Source organism: Sus scrofa, chromosome 14 (genome assembly GCF_000003025.6).
Source record: "Sus scrofa isolate TJ Tabasco breed Duroc chromosome 14, Sscrofa11.1, whole genome shotgun sequence".
NCBI classification, from domain to species: domain Eukaryota; kingdom Metazoa; phylum Chordata; class Mammalia; order Artiodactyla; family Suidae; genus Sus; species Sus scrofa.
In genome coordinates, this window is record NC_010456.5 from 88,918,752 (window position 1) to 88,937,938 (window position 19,187).

Sequence of the window (19,187 nt, forward strand, 5' to 3'; positions counted from 1 at the left end):
GCTTCAACTACACCAAGGGGATATTTGCAGTGGATGGAAGAGTCCCTAAACAAAAGGGCAGAGGTAGGAAGGTGTAAAAAACCCTTTTTGGGGGACGTTCAGAGTGGATTCTTAACTTAGGCTCCTGGGGTGCGAGTGCTGATTTCTGATTGGTCCTGTTTGGTTAGATGAAGAACTTTTTTTTTTTTTTTTTGGTCTTTTTCCAGGGCTGCACCTGCAGCATATGGAGGTTCCCAGGCTAAGAGTCTAATCGGAGCTATAGCCACTGGCCTACGCCAGAGCCACAGCAACGCAGGATCTGAGCTGCGTCTGCAACCTACACCACAGCTCACAGCAACACCGATTCTTAACCCACTGAGTGAGGCCAGGGATCAAACCCGCAACCTCATGGTTTCTAGTCGGATTCGTTAACCACCATGCCATGACGGGAACTCCAAGAACATTTTTAAACATTGTTATTGTGATAAAATACACACAACGTAAAAATCACCTTCTTAACCATAGTTAAGTGTAGAGTTCAACAGTTACGTCTATTCACATTGTTGTGCAACCATCACCATCACCCACCTCCAGAACTTCCTCATCTTGCAAAACTGCAGCTCTATATGCATTAAATAATAACTCCCATTTCCTCCTCCTCCCCCCACCCCAGTCCCGGCAACCCCCACTCTACTTTCTGTCCCTCTGAATTTGACTACTCTAGGTACCTCACATGAGTGGGACCATCCAGTATCTGTCTTCTTGCAACTGGTTTATTTCACTTGGCACAATGTACTCAAGGTTCATCTATATTGTAGCATATGTCGGAATGTCCTTTCTTGTTGAGGTTGAATACTATTCCATTATTCATTATTATTACATACATACACATTTTGCTTATCTATTCATCCATCAATAGACACTTGGGTTGCTTCCATTTTTTTTTTTTTTTTTAGCTACTATGAATAATACTGCTATGAACATAAACCTACAAATATCTCTGAGAGACCTTGCTTTCAATTATTTTGGTTAGGAATGTCAACTTGGAAGTAGTGGATCATAGGGTAGATTTGGCTGTAATTTTTTTTTTTTTTTTTGTCTTTTTGGGGCTGCACCCACGGCATACAGAGATTCCTAGGCTAGGGGTTGAATCGGCACTGTAGCTGTTGGCCTGCGCCACAGCCACAGCAACACAGGATCCAAGCCACATCTGCAAACTACACCACAGCTCACAGCAACGCTGGATCGTTAACCCACTGAGCAAGGCTGGGGATGGAACCAGCATCCTCATGGTTACTAGTTGGGTATGTTAACCACTGAGCCACAACAGGAACTCCTTGGCTGTAATTTTTTTTTTTTTTTTTGAGGAACTGCCATACAGTTTTTCCACCCAGATGGAAATGTTTCTCATATTTGCTCATCTAACCTCAAGGCACTGAGATTGGGCAGCCAGACCCAGCAAACCACAGAAGCCACAACATCTTACACACACTGTTTCCTCACCATCCTCTGCACTTACTTGACAGTCTGCACATGAGGACTTGACATGCTGGCTAAGGTCAAGGTGTGCAAGGTGAAGCATCCCAGTCTTGAGCAGTCTTGTTAGAAGGAATAGTGCTCAGGTACATAGACACCTGGGTTACTCGAGGTACCAGGTCACCTGTGAGCTACCCGGAAGACACTTACCCTTCATGTAAGCCAAGCCAAAGTAGGTGAGCTCCCGAAGGTTGGCAAAGGATGCGACAGCATTGAAGATGGCTCCTGCTGTCGATGTGATGTCACATTTTACCTCCAGGCACTGCCCACTCAGCAGCACCACGCAGAGGTCTCTGAGAGCCAAATAGGATTTCCCTTTTTTGGTCTGAAAACAAGAACAGTATAAATTGTAACAAAAATTACAAGACCTTCAGTCTTTACCCTGGGCTCACTTCCATGCTAAGCACTTTATAGGCATCATCTCGCTGAACTGACATACAACCCTAAGACAGAGTACATTTATGATTCCTACTCACCCCATGAGAAACAAGGCTCAGAGATGGTAAGGGATTTGCTCAGAGTTTTACAGTTAGTAAAAGGCAGAACCAGACTCAAATCCATGCTCTCTGCCAGGCTCTGCAGGGACCAGGAAGGCTGGGGCGGCAGGTGTAACAGATGTCTCTCCCCTGCAGGAGTCTTGGCTGCCCCCTTGGGCTCTGCTTCATGAAAGGACTTCCCAGGGCCAGGTGGATGAATCGTACACCCCAAGGAGTGTTGGACAACCTGATGCCAAGCCTCCTTTCACAGAGCACAACAGAGAGAACTTGGTGGGCATGGATCCAAGGAAGTGAGAGGGCGGAGCTTAGGGGATTCCTGGGAACTCAGAAATTGATCAGCAGAGCCACATCTAAAGATGTGGGGCAGTGTCTGCCTTCTGTCTCTTCACCCAGCTCAGATTAATTCCAGAGTCATCTGCCACCGCAGCCCCACCCCAACCACTGTTGCCTCGGCTTAGCTGCCCAGAAGGGCCCATCATTCTGCCACCATGCAAGCTTGTTGCCTGCATCTCTGTACACAGTGCCTTCCACCTGGAATGTTCTTCCCCTCCACCCCCACATGGCAAATTCCCACCAGGTTCCCAGGTCAGGCTCAGGACCTCTTGTCTGTGGCCTGGAAGGTTGAGCCGGCCCCCCTCCTTCTCTGCTCCCATGGCATCTTGTGCTCAGGGCCCCAGTCTCCCTAAGGACAGGGGAATATCCCTGTGACCTAAGCCTAGCCTGGGGCCTGGCCCAGACCTTCCCAGCATGTCCTCATTAAAGGACTGTCGCGGAAGGCATTGCAGGTAACTTTAGTGTCATTGAGACCATGCCCGCCATCACACAATGACCCTCCTACACCCAAGGGGCAGCCTCATACTCTGGGAGCCAGTGCAGGTCTGAGATCCTGTGGGAGGGGGCTCTCCCATGATCCTAGGCTGAGCTGACCTATGATCCATGGCACACTCTGAGCCCTCTGGTTCCTGCCCATCCTGCACACCTGTGTCACCTGGGTAGGAAGTATGTTTGAAAGTATGTGTGCAAGCCAGAGAGAAAGAAAGAGGGGTACGGAAGGTGCTCCGAGGCACCTGCACTTGGATTAAATGCTCTGCAGTTGCCCTCTTGAAATCTGTGATAATTGTATTTTTGAATGTGTGTTTTCTAAGTGACACACCACGGGAGCATGAACGAGGAGCTTCAGTTCACAGTGGTTCTGCCTCCCCACCTCTGGTTAGGGGTTCTGGCCGCCAAGGCCTCTGTTGCCTGGTGACCCAGGCCCCATCAGGTCTCCCCCTTCCCCTGCCTACCCTGCAACCTCTGCCACCCTCCACCCAGGGCAGCTGTCAGCTCATATTCCACCATCCCTCCCCTCCTCTGCAGAGGGCTGGTTCAGGAAGGGTCCCCCCAGACAGGCACACACTCCCCAGGGTCTCTCCGGACAAGGCATGGCAGCAGTTGTCTCTACTCTGGGCCGGCAGCACCAAAGCTCTTTCCTTGGGCTTTGGGAGGGACAAGCCTGCCACTCACCCCCCAATCCAGGTCCCTTGGGGCAGCAGAGCCAAGGGAAAGAAGACTGACTTTTCCTCCCCAGAAAACAGACAAACACCTACATGCTAGAATACAAGTTCCATGTGTAAAGGACTCTGTTTTGTTCATATCAGAGATCTGGGATCTGGAGGAGTGTCTGGCACCTACTAGGGGCTCCAGCAATATCTCCTGACTGAACAAGGATATGAGAGCTGACCTAGTCTGGAAGGAGGAGCAGGACCTCACCAGAAGTCACTCCTTGTAAAGGGAAAGAGGGATGGTAAAAGAGACATAAAGCAAGACTGTGACTTGGCGAGGACTGGTAGATGTCTGGAGGTGAGAGTGAGCCCCGGGGACCCTCCCAGCCTGAGACCCCAGGGCCTGCCCAGCTGGCCGCTTCCTTCTCCATCTTCCAGCCTTGCCCTGTCTAATCCAGCAGTTACCACAATGGATCCAGGCAGATGCAGGGTCACTGGGGCCTCTCCAGCCAGCAGGGCAAACTCCGGCCTGGAGAACTGAGGAAAGACGCAAGTCACACAAGGTAGAGAAGAAAAGTCACTTTCCATGGGGCTGGGCCCCCAGTTCCAGAACAGGGCTTCCCCGGTGGCCTCACCATTCGCCATCTGCTACCAGGCCTCCCGTCCTCAGAGGCAGCAGGAAGCAGGTTTTATTGAAATGGGGCTGGACTGGGCTGAGGCCCTGGATAGGCTGGGCATCTCAGAGCATCTAAGAGCCGATGTCTTACAAGTGGCTGTAGTTCTGGGGATACTCTATATCTTCAGCTGGGTTTCCACTTCATTCTAAGTTTCATGTTTCCTGCATCATTACATCATCTCTTGTGGGTACCAAAATTATAAAACACATCATAAAGTACAAATATATATTATGTGCAATAAGACTTTTTGAAAACAAAATATTTTTAGGAATTCCCATCATGGGTCAGCGGTTAACAAACCTGACTAGGATCCATGAGGATGTGGATTTGATCCCTGGCCTCGCTCAGTGGGTTAAAGATCCTGTGTTGCTGTAAGTTGTGGTTTAGGTCACAGACGCAGCTCAGATCCCGTGTTGCTGTGGCTGTAGTGTAGGCTGGCGGCTGCGGCTCCGATTCAACCCTAGCCTGGGAACTTCCATATGCTGAAGGTGCAGCCCTAAACACACAGACACACACACATACAATATTTTTAGATTTCAATGAGATGAAACATTTCCCCAGCTCTGGATGATGAATCAGTAGCACATAGGGACAGCTATTGTCAATTTCATGACGCTTCATGTTTTTAATCATACTTGTGACCCAGGAAATGCTTCATTATTCAGACGTAGTCATCATCCTGTGGGGTGCATACTCTCAGCCCATTTTGTAGGAAGTCCAGGCTCCAAGAGGTTAAGAACCTCACCCAAATCTAACACCGGTGGATTTACTTCTAATGTGGGCCTTCTAATGTGTCCCCCAAGCGTCCCCAGCAGGACTTCTGTCCCAAGAGGCCAAAAGTCCAGCAAGGGAGTGACTTGTATCCTGAGAGAGTCCCCAGCAGAAGTGTCTTTAGTGAGTGATCCTGAAGGAAAGTCAAAGAAGGTGAACAAGGCCTCCCTGATGCCATGTCTGCCCCTGCCCTAAGTTCCTCAGGACTTGATAATGGCCTTGGAGGGCAGCAGTGGCTGGAGGGGAGTGTGGTGCCCAGGACCGCAGGGGAGGAGGCCCTGAGCCTACCCTGGGCTCAGCTCATCTCTAATTTGTTGAACAGCTTTAAGCACATATTTCAGCAACAGACAAATAGACAAAGCCTCTGGAGGCACCTGGGTCAGACATTCCCAGAGGGTTGCTGATGCTCAGACAGAAGGCCTGGCAGAGGCAGCCTCCTCAGTGAACAGCCTGCCCAGGAAGGGCTTGTCACAGATCCAAGGGCACCAATCCCTGAGGTCACTGTGGGCTTTGTGGTTATTAAAGCAATTTTTCAGCTAATGGCAATATGTGCATTGAGGAAAGGGTGCTTTTTATCTAAACACCACAAGTGGCTCTGACGGCTGGTGCCAGGACTGTATCTGAAGGAAGGTGCATCCCAGGACCACTCCTGACCTCACCCCAGCACAGGCTTAGCAAGCTGGACCCTCAGCGGAGATCAGCCTACCTGCCAGGAGTCGGGGGTCCCCAGAGCCATGAGCTGGGGCCACCTGACCTGGTCCCTCCTGCCAGCCTGGACTTCTAGGCTGGGGCAGGCTGGCCTGGCCACTCACAAGTTCAGCTCCTCACACTTGTCCAAACCCTACTGCCCTATGTCAAACCAGCATGGGGCATCTCTCCCCCGACTGTCCCACCCACACATTTGCTCTCATGTATCACCTGTTCAGAAGGCCCCTTCCAAGTATATTCACCTTGTCAGCTCTCTTAGAACCTCCCTTGTCCAGCCACTGCCCTACCCCATTGGCCAGGAACTTCCTGATCGGTGGGACCCGGCATCTTCCATTTTCTGTCCTACACAGCGTCTACAGCAAGACCATGCCTTAACACTTATTGCCCTGAACTGCCAAGTTTAGGATTATTTTAGTCCAGTCCATAAATCTCAGCCCAGGGAGGCTGGCCCCCCTGGGGGGACCCTGCCCATTTTCAGCTGCTGTGTCAGCTCCTCACTCACACCTCCCTTGGGAGTGCCCTCCGGTCCCCTTCCCTCACCTTTCCCTTTCTTTGCAGGAAACCCCTTTGAGAAGGAGTTGCCGGCCTTGAGTTTTCCTGGACAGCAGAACCAGAGCTGAGCCGTCGGCCTTCCTGAAGACCTGGGGGAACTTCAACCGGAAGAGCGCTGGCCAGTGGTCAGAGAAGAGGAGAAACAATTAACAGTGGAAACAGTTTCCCTCTAGCAAAAGCCCCCATGTGCATGCTGTGCTCAGCCACAGGGTGTGCCCAGCACTGTCCCCTCACCCACAAGTTATCATAGCCATTTTGCAGATAAGGAAGCTGAGGCCCGGAGAAGTTAGGGCTGCAGAGACACAGGGGGTACTCAGAGGTGCAAGGACATCTCTTCCCCACCCCATGGCCCTGCCTCTGCTCACTGTGCTCAGGAGGCAAGCCCTGGGACCCCAGGAGCAGGCAATGGAGCTGCAGGGGGTTCTGACCTTCCTCCCTAGAGTTGTATATATTGTTCAAAATGTTTTATCTATATACACACACTGTTTATGGAATCAGAAGAGGGAAAAAAAGCTATTTTCATTGGAAAAATAGAAAGTAGAGTTTTAAACAGAGAGAAAAGCCTTGTGAGATGAACTTTGCAGCCTCTCATCAAGGCCCCAGATGTGTATTTGACATCAAGCCCGCCCTTGGCCGAACGGTGGAGGGACAACAAATCAATATGTATGTAAATAAAATGTCAAAATGAAAGTGAGCACAGCCTAAATTCCCAAGTCACAGAATATCAAAAGCTAAATAAATCACTGTTTTTGGCCACTGCATGTGGTGATGGTTTGTGATGCAGCCTCGTGTGACAATAGATAACCACAACAATAGGAAAGGATGTTGCTCCATAAATGAGCCTAAACTTGGTTCCCAGAGGGGACAAAATGCCCTGACAGCGCAGCTGCCACCAGACCCCTCATCACCTTGACTTCCTATCTGCTTAAATATGGATTTTTCACCTGCTAATGGAATAGGGTCAACTTTTTTCTGGAAAAGCAAGAAACTTTTCATTAATAATCAGAAAAAAAAAAGAAGCAGGGTCCAGCAGCTCCTATACCAACATCCCACACCAGGTTCACAGCCCTGTACACCTGGCTACTCACCTGTTAACCGAGAGGCTGCTGTGACTCTGTGCTGAGGTGCCCAGTCCCGGCTCCAGGGAGCTCTGGGTTTCTGTGCTTCTCCCTGAAACTAACCAAACAGAATGATGGAGGCACGAGCAGAGGCAAAGGGCATGGTTTTCTTGAATTAAGCAACCTGGGGTGCGGTTATCAGCATTAGGACTTACTAGCTGTGTGACATCGACAAAGTTACTTGACCCTTCTGAGTCTGTTTCCTCGTGTGAAAAATGGAAGTAACAGTTACAAGGGCTGGGGGAGTTTTTAGGGGGAAAGATGAAGCCTAATAACCAAGAGTACTTTGTTACAGGGACCAACAGACAGAAATTTTTTTTTTTTTTTTTTTTTTTTTTTTTTTTTTTTTTTTTTTTTTTTTTGCCGCATCAGTGGTATAGGGAAGTTCCCAGGCCAGGACTGAATCCGACCTGTAGCTTCAATCTAGATCACAGCTGTGGCAAGGCCAGATCCTTAAGTCACTGTGCCCCAGCGGGAACACCAACATTCATTTTTTTTTTTTTAAATCTCAGATTCAGTTGAAAAGCAGAGAACAGTAGATTAGAAGGTTATTCTAAAAGCCATCCTTCTAACATACCTAGAGCAAAAACTAGAAATTTTACAAGTTGCTTTTCCATTCACTCCACTTAAAAATCAATTAAAGGGGAGTTCCCGTCATGGCGCAGTGGTGAACAAATCCGACTAGGAACTGTGAGGTTGCGGGTTCGGTCCCTGCCCTTGCTCAGTGGGTTAACGATCCGGCGTTGCCGTGAGCTGTGGTGTAGGTTGCAGACGAGGCTTGGATCCCACGCTGCTGTGGCTCTGGCATAGGCCAGAGGCTACACTCCGATTTGACCCCTAGCCTGGGAACCTCCATATGCCGCGGGAGCAGCCCAAGAAACAGCAAAAAGACAAAAAAAAAAAAAAAAATCAATTAAAGGAAAATTTTCCTTTCATGTTGTTTGTTTAAGTTTGTTTTTATCACCTTGGACAGTTAAAACTCAAAAAGAGTTTTCATTGGATAAAAGAACTCTGTTAAGTTACATTCCCAATGAAGCTTTCTTCAGGACACAGGCATGTCCTAAGCTCAGCCCCTTCTCTTCAGGGGCTTCCTGGAACAGTGGGTCTTGTGCAGGCTTTCTCTGCCCCAGTGGGGTCAGGAAACAGTAGAGTGAGTACCACCAGCCAACCCAGGGAACGCTCAGGGCATTGCACCCACCTCTGCAAGGATGCAGACACCCCAGGTCCCGCACCGCCCGGGTCTCACAGCTCGCCTGATGCAGCCTGTTCCTGAGCAGATAGCTTCTATCCTGCTGCCCCGATGAGCTTTCTTCCACAGCCCTCCTCTCCACCTGAAGGTCAAGTGCATTGTTCATCTGCACCCCAAGGTCAAGAGGGATATTTACGTAGGCACATACAGACTAGCTATCAGTTTGAGTCAGTGTGGAAGGGTCTCTCCAACACAGCAGCAACCAGAATGAGTTTCGTACCCACCACCCACACACCCTAGAGTGGTTAACCCACCCACTGCCCCCGCAACACCTGCATACTCAGGCACACCTGAGCCTTTGCTCATGCACCACCTCCACTGGCTAGGGTTCCCTGAGGAGCTCCCCTGTGCCTCTAAGACCCAGAGCTACGTTCTCCCTACTGCTAAGCCTCACCACCTCTGCCCTCCAGGCTGATATACTGTCCTCTCATTACCTCCCCGCATCATTTACTCGCATCCCACCTCTATTACACCACATTATAGCAAGTTTGCTTGCTCGTCTGTCTCCCCCAACTTGAGTGTGTGCGTTATGCACCCTTGTAGCTTTCCTAGTTCAGTGTCTCAGTGAGTGTCAAATAATTGATGGAGATCACTTTTTGATTCCCTGATGGCAATGCTGCAGATCATCACAGTTCCATCAGGGACAATGACACACCAATGGATGGTAGGCACCAGTGCCTTTCAAATAAATAGAACGTTCTTTCCCCGTCAAATCCTCAATGAATAGGAGCAATATGCTTATATGCCAAGGGAGAAGGGGTCCAAGAAGGAGGACAGGATGGCAGAGGCATTTTCTGACTGACTATAGGCAGCACCCCTGCCCCCCGCCATCCCCTCCTCTCCAGCCACATGGCCCCTGTGGTCTCAATTCTCCAACCTGCCCCCTGGACAAATGCAGTGTTGCTCACCCAGCACCTCACCCACCTCACCCAAGTCCCAGTTCTGTCCTGTCTTCAAGGGGGACCAAGGCTAGTGCCATCCCCTGCTCTGGAGCTCCTTGTGGGATCATGCTGGGGCTGTCTCCCCCTGAGACCACCTCCTTACTCAGCTTCTCCCCCATCCTTCCATCACTCCCTCTCCTGGGAGCACACCTCCAATAACTATGCCCATCTCTGGCTTTGTTTCAAGGAAACCCAGCCTAAGCCAAATGCTTGCTATGTGCTAGGCCCCTTGCCAGGCAATGGCAAGTGCACAGGGCAGCAAGTGCACAGGGCAGCAACGGCACAGGATGACAAGCACAACAAGGGGACTCTCTGAAGGCACGAGATAGCAGAAAAGAGGGAGCAGCCAGGGACCATGTAGGCACAGTCAGGGAAGGTGTCAAAGAGACTCTTTCAAAGACCCCAAGGGTCTCCGCCACATTAGAAATCTAGGCTCTCCCAAATGTGCTGCCTAGTAGAATTGCAATAACAGGAATGTTCTAGATTGTCCCTGTCCAGCACGGTCCTCACCAGCTATAGGTGGCTACTGAGCACCTAAGTGTGGTATGTGTGACTGAGAACTGAATGTTTTACTTCCTGTCCATGAACTGTACTTAGCTAATTTGTTGGGTTTTGTTTTTGTTTTTGTTTTTGCTTTTTAGGGCCACACCCATGGCATATGGAAGTTCCCAGGCTGGGGGGGGTCTAATCAGAGCTGCAGCCGCTGACCTACACCACAGCCATAATGCCAGATTCAAGCCAGGTCTGTGTTCCAAACCCAGCTCACGGCAACACTGGATCCTTAACCCACTGTGCAAGGCCAGGGATCGAACCCATGTCCTCATGGATCCCAGTCGGGTTTGTTACTGCTGAGCCACAATGAGAACTCCTAACTTAGCTAATTTGAACTTCAGCAGCCACACCTGGTTAGCGAGCAACCCCTGGGTTGGAAAGCTCAAATCTACACTGACCTCAGAGATGGTGCCCAGGACCAAGCCGACCAGCTGTCTGACGTGGAGACTGGCGGAGGCAGAGTCCACTGCCACTTCTTCCCAATGAATCCGACAAGCTTCCAGGACCGACTGCAGCGGCAGCCGCCGGCTGGACTGGTCCTCGCACATGGTCAGCAGAATGGAGTGGAGAGGCTCTCGGAGCTGCAGGGGCTGGAGAGCAGGGCAGCGGCATGAGAAGCCTGCAGAGCCATGGCCACTGAGGCCAGTGCCCTGTCAGGTTGCCGTGGGACCACTGAGGACAGATGTTCTCATGAACTAGGCAGGTGCCCACTCTTTCTGCAGAGTTTATCACTGAGGCCACAAAATGCAAAGCCATTATCTCTGCACCTGCTGTATGTAGTTTGCTGCTTTCTAATCTGGAATGCCCTTTAGCGCCGGGGGAGCCCAAACGTGGGCTTGGAAACACAGGTCCTTGATAAAATAGATTTCCACCTGTGCCAAGCACCCAGATCAAACCAGGATCAGCCTTTAACTCACATTCACCTGGGCACCTGTCATTTTCTCAAATTATTTAGGTGGGTCTCCCTGGCACCTTTTCCCCTAGAATGTGAGCTCCAAGAGCATAAAGACTGTAGCTTTTTCACTTTGGAATCTCTAGGGGTCAGCATAAGGTTCATAATTGCTGGATGAACTGTATGTCACATGTACACATCAAGCAAAAGAAAAAATAGGTATTTTATTAAATGCTTCCCTCTGCTTTTAAATGGCCACCATTTATACAGGGGAGGTCTCAAATGCAGACCCACAATCAGGCATTTTCTCATGCCCACCACTACTGCAAGCCATTTTGCAGATGAAGGTTGCACTGCCGTTTCCTGCCATATAACACTAGGTGTGAATTCTTATCTTCATATGTAACCAGGCTACTGAGTCCTGCCCTCACAGAGTACATCAGAGAGCCTCTTCTGTGCCTGGGCCAGCACAGCTACTTGAGATTTAAGGTGGAAGACAGTCCCTGCCTTCAAGAGGTGCACAATCTAATAAGAAAGACAGACACTTCAAGAGACAAGGACATTGCAGGGTGATAAGGAGTCTGGTCTTAGGGAGTACAGGACATGGTCAAAACACAGAGGAAGGGGCCTAGCCCAGCCTGGGGAGGGAGGAAGGAGCTGGGGAAAGAACTTGAACTAAATCTCAAAAGGCACATTGGGGTTGACCAGGAGAAAGGTAGGCAAGTGAGCCACAGATGGAGGGAGCTGTGTGGGCAAAGGCTGGCATGTGTCTGGAAGGAAGGGGGCTGTGGGCAGGACCAGGCCCAGGGCAAAGGGACCATGCAGGGCCCTTGTTCAACTTGTTAAGAACTTGAACACAGAGCATCAAATCAAGTATGGGGCCCTTGTAAGTTCAGAGCCCTGTGCTGTTACACAGGCCACACAGCCAGCCCTGATATGGCAGATTACCAGAGAGGAACCAGGGCCACAAGTAGGACCAGTTCTGGTCTCTGGTTGTCCTGCTGAGAAGTGGAACACAACCCTGTGGGGAGTGGGGGGGCTGTCAAAGATTCCACAGGAGAAGGATGCAACCAGTGTTTTAGAAAGAACACTGGAAGCACTGGGATATCGAATTGGAGGGAGCAAAGGGGAGACGGAAGGAAGGGACAGAAGGAGGGAGGAAAGAAAGAAAGCCAATAGGCTGGGCAAAGTTTTCCAGCATGTGTTCTTGTTACACTGGTTCCTGTGGAATTTGTACAGTGTCAGATGAAAATTTACACAGGCGTGCACACGCACACATGCATTCTGTAGCCAAAAATTTTGTAAAAAGCTATGATAAAGTGTAAAATTTCTGCACTTTCAATTTCAGCCTTTGCAGCCTTTAATAAACTACTCAGAAAAACCTTTAAGAAGAAGGCATTGTAGGGAACTTTGCCCCACATTGAATGAGCACAGAACCCTTTTTCAGAGAAGCACCTCACTTTAGGAAGGGCTGCTTTAAAGCCTGTTTTATAAACCGGTATCTTCAGTATCTGTAAAATCCTCCAGCTTCCTACTTCCTTCGGCCTGGAGTGACAAATAGGTCTTATCTTTTTTTTTTTTTTTTTTTCTGTTTTTTAGGGCTGAACGAATGACACATGGAAGTTCCCAGTCTGGGGGTCGAATCACAGCTACAGCTGCCAGCCTACATCACAGCCACAGCAATCCAGGATCTGAGTCATGTCTGTGACCTACACCACAGCTCAAGGCAACACTGGATCTCCGACCCACTGAGGGAGGCCAGGGTTCGAACCTGGGTCCTCATGGATCCTAGTTAGATTGTTTTGGATGCGCCACAACAGGAACTCCCAAATAAGTCTTATCTTGCTTGGCAATCCCAAATTGTGGCCACGTGGAGTGTCATACTGAGTAGGATCCTAGGTTTTGGACTCAGCAAGAGCAGTTCTTTAATTAATTGGCAATTCTTCCTAATCTAGGAGGACAGAGTGGTGGCCCATAGCTCAACAGATGTGGTCCTTGCCTTGGGAGGAAAAAAAAAAAAAGCTAAAAAAATCCAAAGACATGACCTGGCAAGGACTTTGAGTATCTGGTTCACAGACCTGATTTGGTGGAACATGAAACCCTGCTGACCAGTAGAGGGTCATTCCCAGAGAATAGACGTGCATCTGCCCAAGAAAAAAAGCACATGATTAGATTTGTTGTCTCTGTTATTCCGTGATCCTATAAACAGAACGCATTTCACTTCCATGTGTGACAGACACCGTTGGCTAGTTAGCCTAACAAGCATTTGCAATTCCCTTAAACTTTGCAGGTCCTACTCTAGAGGCTGAAAGCCTCAGTGACCATGACACTCTGTTTTTGTGAAAGATGTGAAGTATGTCAGGGAGCTTCTGAGAAAGTTTGTTCATTACTGTCTATAGGAACACATGTGGCTGGTCCCATCCTTTCCCCCTTGTTTCTATCTTGAATGATGATGTGATGTATAGAATCATGGAAGCCATATAATGACCATGAGGCCACAAGCATAAAGACAAAAAAGCAAGAGATAAGAAAGGTAAAATGACAATACATAGCCTGGATTCTTGATGACATTTACTAAGCTGCTAATCAATTCTCTGGACTTCTTGTTAAGCAAATGATAAATATATCTGTGGTTCTGGAGGCTATATTTTAAGCTTTCTGTTTCTAGTAGCCAAAGCCATCTCTACATGACACACTGGTTCAGCTTGATGAAAAAAAAAAAAATATATATATATGTTGTCAGAAACCAATGTAGTATATTGGAAGAGCATTATCTGAGTTCTTCAAGTCTCAGTTTTCTCATCTTTAAAGTAAGTATTCTGCCTGAAAACGTCTGAGAATTGAGTAAAAAGTACCCGGAGATGGTATAATAGTAACCATAATTTTTTGTTATTATTGGACAGAGAGCACTTATAACAGACCAAGCCTTGTTCTAAATCTTTTACTTATAGTACCTTATTTAGTCCTCACCACAATTCTGTGAGGTAGATAGTGTCTCCATTTCACAGAGGAGGAAACAAAAGTGAAGACAAGTTAGGGAATTTGCCCAGATAAGACCTGAAGCCTAAACTTGAACCCAGGCACCAGAGCCCTTGCCTAGAGCCATTTGGCTATGTCACCTCTGGATCATACTAAGTACTCAATAAATTATTATTATTATTATTATTAGGCTCCTATTATAACTGAAAAGGCACATTCCCCTTAAGAGCTCTCTTTTCATGAAATGATTTCTGGAACCTTGAAAGGGAGACATTGAATTCACAAAACATGGTATGTAAAAACACACTGCTACTCTAGCAATCTACTGAGGTTAATACAAGTAGGTTCAGTTTTGGTTTTTACATTTTTAGGTCAAGGACACTTGTCGAATGTCACATGTGTCACACGTGTTCCCTTCTTGGCCTGAAATTGCACCCCTAAACCAGTCGACCTCTCCCCTGATGTGACTAGACACCTGCAGGGCAGATCACCAGCTGCACCCACATCTCCAGAGAACTGACCCTGAGAATGGCTGCCTGAGCACCACCAGAGGCACTGCCCACCCCTGGGAACATAAAGTATTCTAGGGCAAGCCCTAAGGCTGCAATGACAAGCCTCATCCCAAATCCAGCCCACTGGAAGTCACTGCCCTGGAGAAGGGTGCTGTGAAGGATTCTGAAAGCAACTCCTGGCTCCGTGGGAAAGAATATCATAATCAATTGGTAATGTCTGCCACAAGCCTGGGATGGGCTGATGGGGGCATGAGAGACTTGTCGTTAGGGACCTGCCCACACTTTCCTCCTACCTGGGATTAACACTCCAAGCAGCAGGGTAACAACTCAGTGTGCTCGTTAGAGGTGAATATTAGAGGAGTCAGTGTACACTCTCCTGACCTCAGAACAGAACCCAGGGCTAGGGGAGGACTCTGAGCACAGCCTCTCCTGAGACCAGTTTCCTGATTGCTCATCCATCTCCCACACGACCTGAGCCAAGTTGGATGAAGAAAAGAGATTGTCGTCACTAATTGTTAGAGAAATGCAAATCGAAACTACAGTGAGGTACCACTTCACACCTGTCAGAATGGCTATGATTAGTAAGTCTACAAATAACAAATGCTGGAGAGGGTGTGGAAAAAAGGGTACCCTCCTTCACTGCTGGTGGGAATGTCAATTGGTACAATCACTATGGAAAACAGTATGGAGGTACCTCAGAAAACTAAATATAGAGCTACTGTATGACCCAGCAATCCCATTCCTAGGCATATATCTAGACAAAACTTTCATTGAAAAGATACCTGCACTCCTATGTTCACTGCAGCTCTATTCACAATAGCCAAGACATGGGTACAACCTAGATGTCCATCAACAGATGAATGGGTTAAGAAGATATGGTACATATACACAGTAGAATAGTATTCAGCCATAAAAAGAGCAAAATAATAGCATTTGCAGCAACATGGATGAAACTAGAGAGTCTCATACTAAGTGAGGTAAGTCAGAAAGAGAAGACAAATACCATATGATATCACTTACATCTGGAATCTAAAATATGGCAAAAATGAACCTATCTACAGAAAAGAAACAAACTCATGGACATGAAGAACAGACTTACAGTTGCTGGGGGCGAGGGGGAGGGAATGGGAGGGACTGAAGGTTTGGGGTTAGTAGATGCAAACTATAGCATTTGAAGTGAATAAGCCAGGAGAGCCTGCTGTACAGCACAGGAAACTATATCTAGTCACTTGTGATGGAACATGATGGAGGATAATGTGAGAAAAAGAATGTATATACATATGTATAACTTAGTCACTTTGCTTTACAGCAGAAAGGAACAGAACATTGTAAATCAACTATAATAATAATATAGGAGTTCCCATCATGGCTCAGGGGTTAACAAATCTGACTAGGAACCATGAGGTTGCGGGCTCAATCCCTGACCTTGCTCAGTGGGTTAAGATCCGGCGTTGCTGTGAGCTGTGGTGTAGGTCTCGGATGAGGCTCGGATCCCCCATTGCTGTGGCTGTGGTGTAGGCCAGTGGCTACAGCTCTGATGAGACCCCTAGCCTGGGAACCTCCATATGCCATGGGAGCAGCCCTAGAAAAGGCAAAAAACCAATAATAATAATAATATAAAAAAACTTTAAAAACAAAAAGAGAGAAGACTGAAATGAAAGGAGGAGAATAGCAGTTAACAGAACTAAGTGGTAGGGATGCTGTAAGAGAGAGAACAGCCAGGTAACCCTGCCTCCCAGCCCAGTAAACAGGGATGAAGGCCAGTAGCTTCTGCCCCTTAAGCCACATACCCAATGCCATGGATGGAGAATTAAGCCACCAACAAAACTGACTCTTTGGTCCATTCAGGCCTCAGCCCCTTGCCCACACTGATCCTCTCCCAGCTCAAACTCACCCTTCTCTTCCTGGCCCAGACTCTCAGAACACCCCTCCCTAGCCCTCACTTGGCCTAATCCTGTAGCCTTGGCACTCTGGGAGCCCTCCTTCCTCTCCATGGAGGAACAAGCAGAGCAAGGAGGATGTTCTTCTCCAGCTCAGCTCAGCTCTAGGAAGCTCTGAATAAAGGCACAACTAGGGAGTGCCTATTCTGGCTCAGCAGGTTAAGAACCTAACTAGTATCCATGAGGATGTGGGTTCAATCCCTGGTCTTGCTCAGTGGGTTAAGGATCCAGCATGGACGTGAGCTGTGGTGTGGTGGCAGACGTGGCTCAGATCCCGAGTTGCTGTGGCTGTGACGTAGGCCAGCAGCTGTAGCTCCAATTAGACCCCTAGCCCGGGAACTTCCATGTGCAGCAGGTGCTGCTACAAGAAGAAGAAGAAAAAGGAGGGACTAGACCTTCACAAGACACTCAGTGGAGGTCAAGCTGCAGTCAGGAAGGTGATCTCTGTTCCTCATCAGTGAGTGTTGGGAGGGATGAGGAAGGACCCCAGGAGCACTCAAGATCTGTCTTAGCTCAGGTCCCCGAGAAAGCAGAGTCTGAAGCAAGGATTAAATGCTGACACTTCATTTAGGAACAGCAAGCGCAGGGCAACAAGGGTGAGGAGAAACGTGGATAGGAGGCAAGCACATGCTGGTTACTTCCTTGTTTAAGCCACAAATCACAGCAGGAAGCACAGCAGACAGAGCCTCCGCACTGAGAATTTCTCTGAGAAGGCTTTCAAGACTTGCCTAAAAACAGTTCATGAAGAAGGAAAAGCAGGGATAATTTATCTTTTCAGTCTCCTCCCATCTCCTGCTTCCCATTGGCCGCAATTCATCCCATAGGAAACCTGCACTTTCATCAGCAGGCCCCTCTAGTGGTTGCTCAGAAAGTCAGATCCCACAGCTCTGGATGTGTCATCTTAGCTGAGTCCAGAGTGCTGGAGGCAACTTGGTCTGGATGGAGCATCACCCAAGAGACCCAAAAAGTGGGAATCTTAAAGGCACTCAAGTCTGTGTCCAACACAGGAGGCCAGGGATCCACCCCCTGGAGTGCTGGGGAGACTGCCAGTGGGGTGATGGAGCCCTAACAACTGCAACGGTGACACTCATGTTTTCACTGCTGTGATCTGACTTGGAGACAAACTAGCCAGACATGTGCCCAGACAAGCCAAACCTGGAAGCCACTGAGGCCCTCTTCTCTGAGTCCAAAGAAAAAGTAGCTCCTGGAGTTCCCGTCATGACTCAGTGGTTAATGAACCCAACTAGCATCCATGAGGACACAGGTTTGATCCCTGGCCTCATTCAGAGGGTTAAGGATTCAGTGTTGCCATGAGCTATGGTGTAGGTCACAGACACAGCTCGGATCCTGAGTTGCTGTGGTTGCAGCGTATGCCAGCAGCTACAGGTCCAATTGGATCCCTTGCCTGGGAGCCTCCATATGCTGCAGGAGCAGCCCTCAAAAGACAAAAAAAAAAGCTCCCATTCCAGGATGCCTCCTGAGAGGAGTGGAATTTCCAGATCTGTAATTTTCCCATGGAAAGGAAAGGAACTTGTGGATTAAACACCCACTATAGCCTGTCCGGCACAGTGTGCCTAGTGGATATCATTTTTTCCTTAGAATTGCTTCTGTTTAAAATTAAAAATAATGTTGAGCCAGAACCTTTTGCTATTCAGAAGCAAAACACATCCATGGCACCAGTGATGAAAAAATAATCACTGCAGACATGTATTTTTCAAACTCTGTGTGGTGTGTGTATGTGTGCATACACAACTAGGATCACATTGCACATGCATGTACTTAACTTCTTCAAGTCGTTAAGTAAGTTTCTACAGCCTCCTTTTAGAGCTGTTTTGTTCCATGTGCACTCTCACTGGATATTAAACTTGTTTCCAGTCTATCACTAATGTCAACCCTACAGTAATAAACGTTGCTGCAGCTAAATCAATCTTTACTGATGCCTTGGGATACATTCCATCTGAAGATTTGTTGAGTCCTTTTTAGGGTTTTTGTCACATTTTGCCAGACCATTTACCTACAGCTTTTCCAGCACTTCATTTTGAATATTTATAAGAAGCTGATAGATAGGTCATATTAATCCCATTTCAACATACATAGAACTTGAGGCTCAGAGAAGCTCATCTGTCCTCATATAAGAGCTAATAAGTTGTTGGCAAGAAAGCCTAGGGATAAAATTCTTTAAACCCATTCTGCTTCAGTGTTCCTTGGGGCTGAACTGGGGATGATGGAAGACCAGGTCTTTCCCAGAGCACAGGTGCAGGAGTGCTTCAGAGATATCATGTGCCTTACCTGAGATGCATCAGGTCGCTCATCGTCGCTCTGTCCCTGTAGCAGTTCAGGGGCCTTGAAAGGAGTAGCCTCTATATGAGAAATATGGTCCTGGAAGGAAAGACTTCCAGCCGCAGAAAGCAAGGCTGACCAGGGGCAGACCACATAGTCCGAGGAATCTGAAAACAAGGCAGTGATGGGCATGTAAAGATAGGGCCACCATCTGAAGGGTCATCTTGGGGGGACTGTGCCCAGAAGGTGCCTTGCAGAACCCCTTCTGTGATGGAGAGTGAGCATGGCCCTAGGAAATACGGAAGTGAAGGATTTCAACCCTAACACATGCAGGCACAGGAGCATATGTCACAGAAGGTGGCTGCAGCAGTGGCTGGGAAACTAGAAGCTGCATCCAAATTCACAGGTGGCCCAAGAGTCTCAAGGAAAAAGATCAGGTCCATCTGGACATTAGCACAAGTCCGAGTTCTCCGGAGCCAAGTCAGGGACCAAGGCAGCTGGTCTTCTGAACATACTTTAG

General features: G+C 48.3%; 1 protein-coding gene across 4 annotated transcripts in view; it reads right to left on the reverse strand.

The window, feature by feature from the left end:
- FRMPD2 (FERM and PDZ domain containing 2) overlaps window positions 1-19,187 on the reverse strand; it is a 118,235-nt gene that overhangs the window by 70,780 nt on the left and 28,268 nt on the right. For all 4 annotated transcript variants that reach the window (XM_021073049.1, XM_021073051.1, XM_021073048.1 and 1 more), the window contains exons 3-10: window positions 18,677-18,834; window positions 13,035-13,100; window positions 10,463-10,654; window positions 8,521-8,653; window positions 7,293-7,380; window positions 6,193-6,319; window positions 3,962-4,033; window positions 1,666-1,840 (exon numbers count right to left, since the gene is read on the reverse strand). In XM_021073049.1, the coding sequence (XP_020928708.1) occupies window positions 1,666-1,840; window positions 3,962-4,033; window positions 6,193-6,319; window positions 7,293-7,380; window positions 8,521-8,653; window positions 10,463-10,654; window positions 13,035-13,100; window positions 18,677-18,834 (1,011 nt within the window). The remainder of the gene's footprint in view (window positions 1-1,665; window positions 1,841-3,961; window positions 4,034-6,192; window positions 6,320-7,292; window positions 7,381-8,520; window positions 8,654-10,462; window positions 10,655-13,034; window positions 13,101-18,676; window positions 18,835-19,187) is intronic.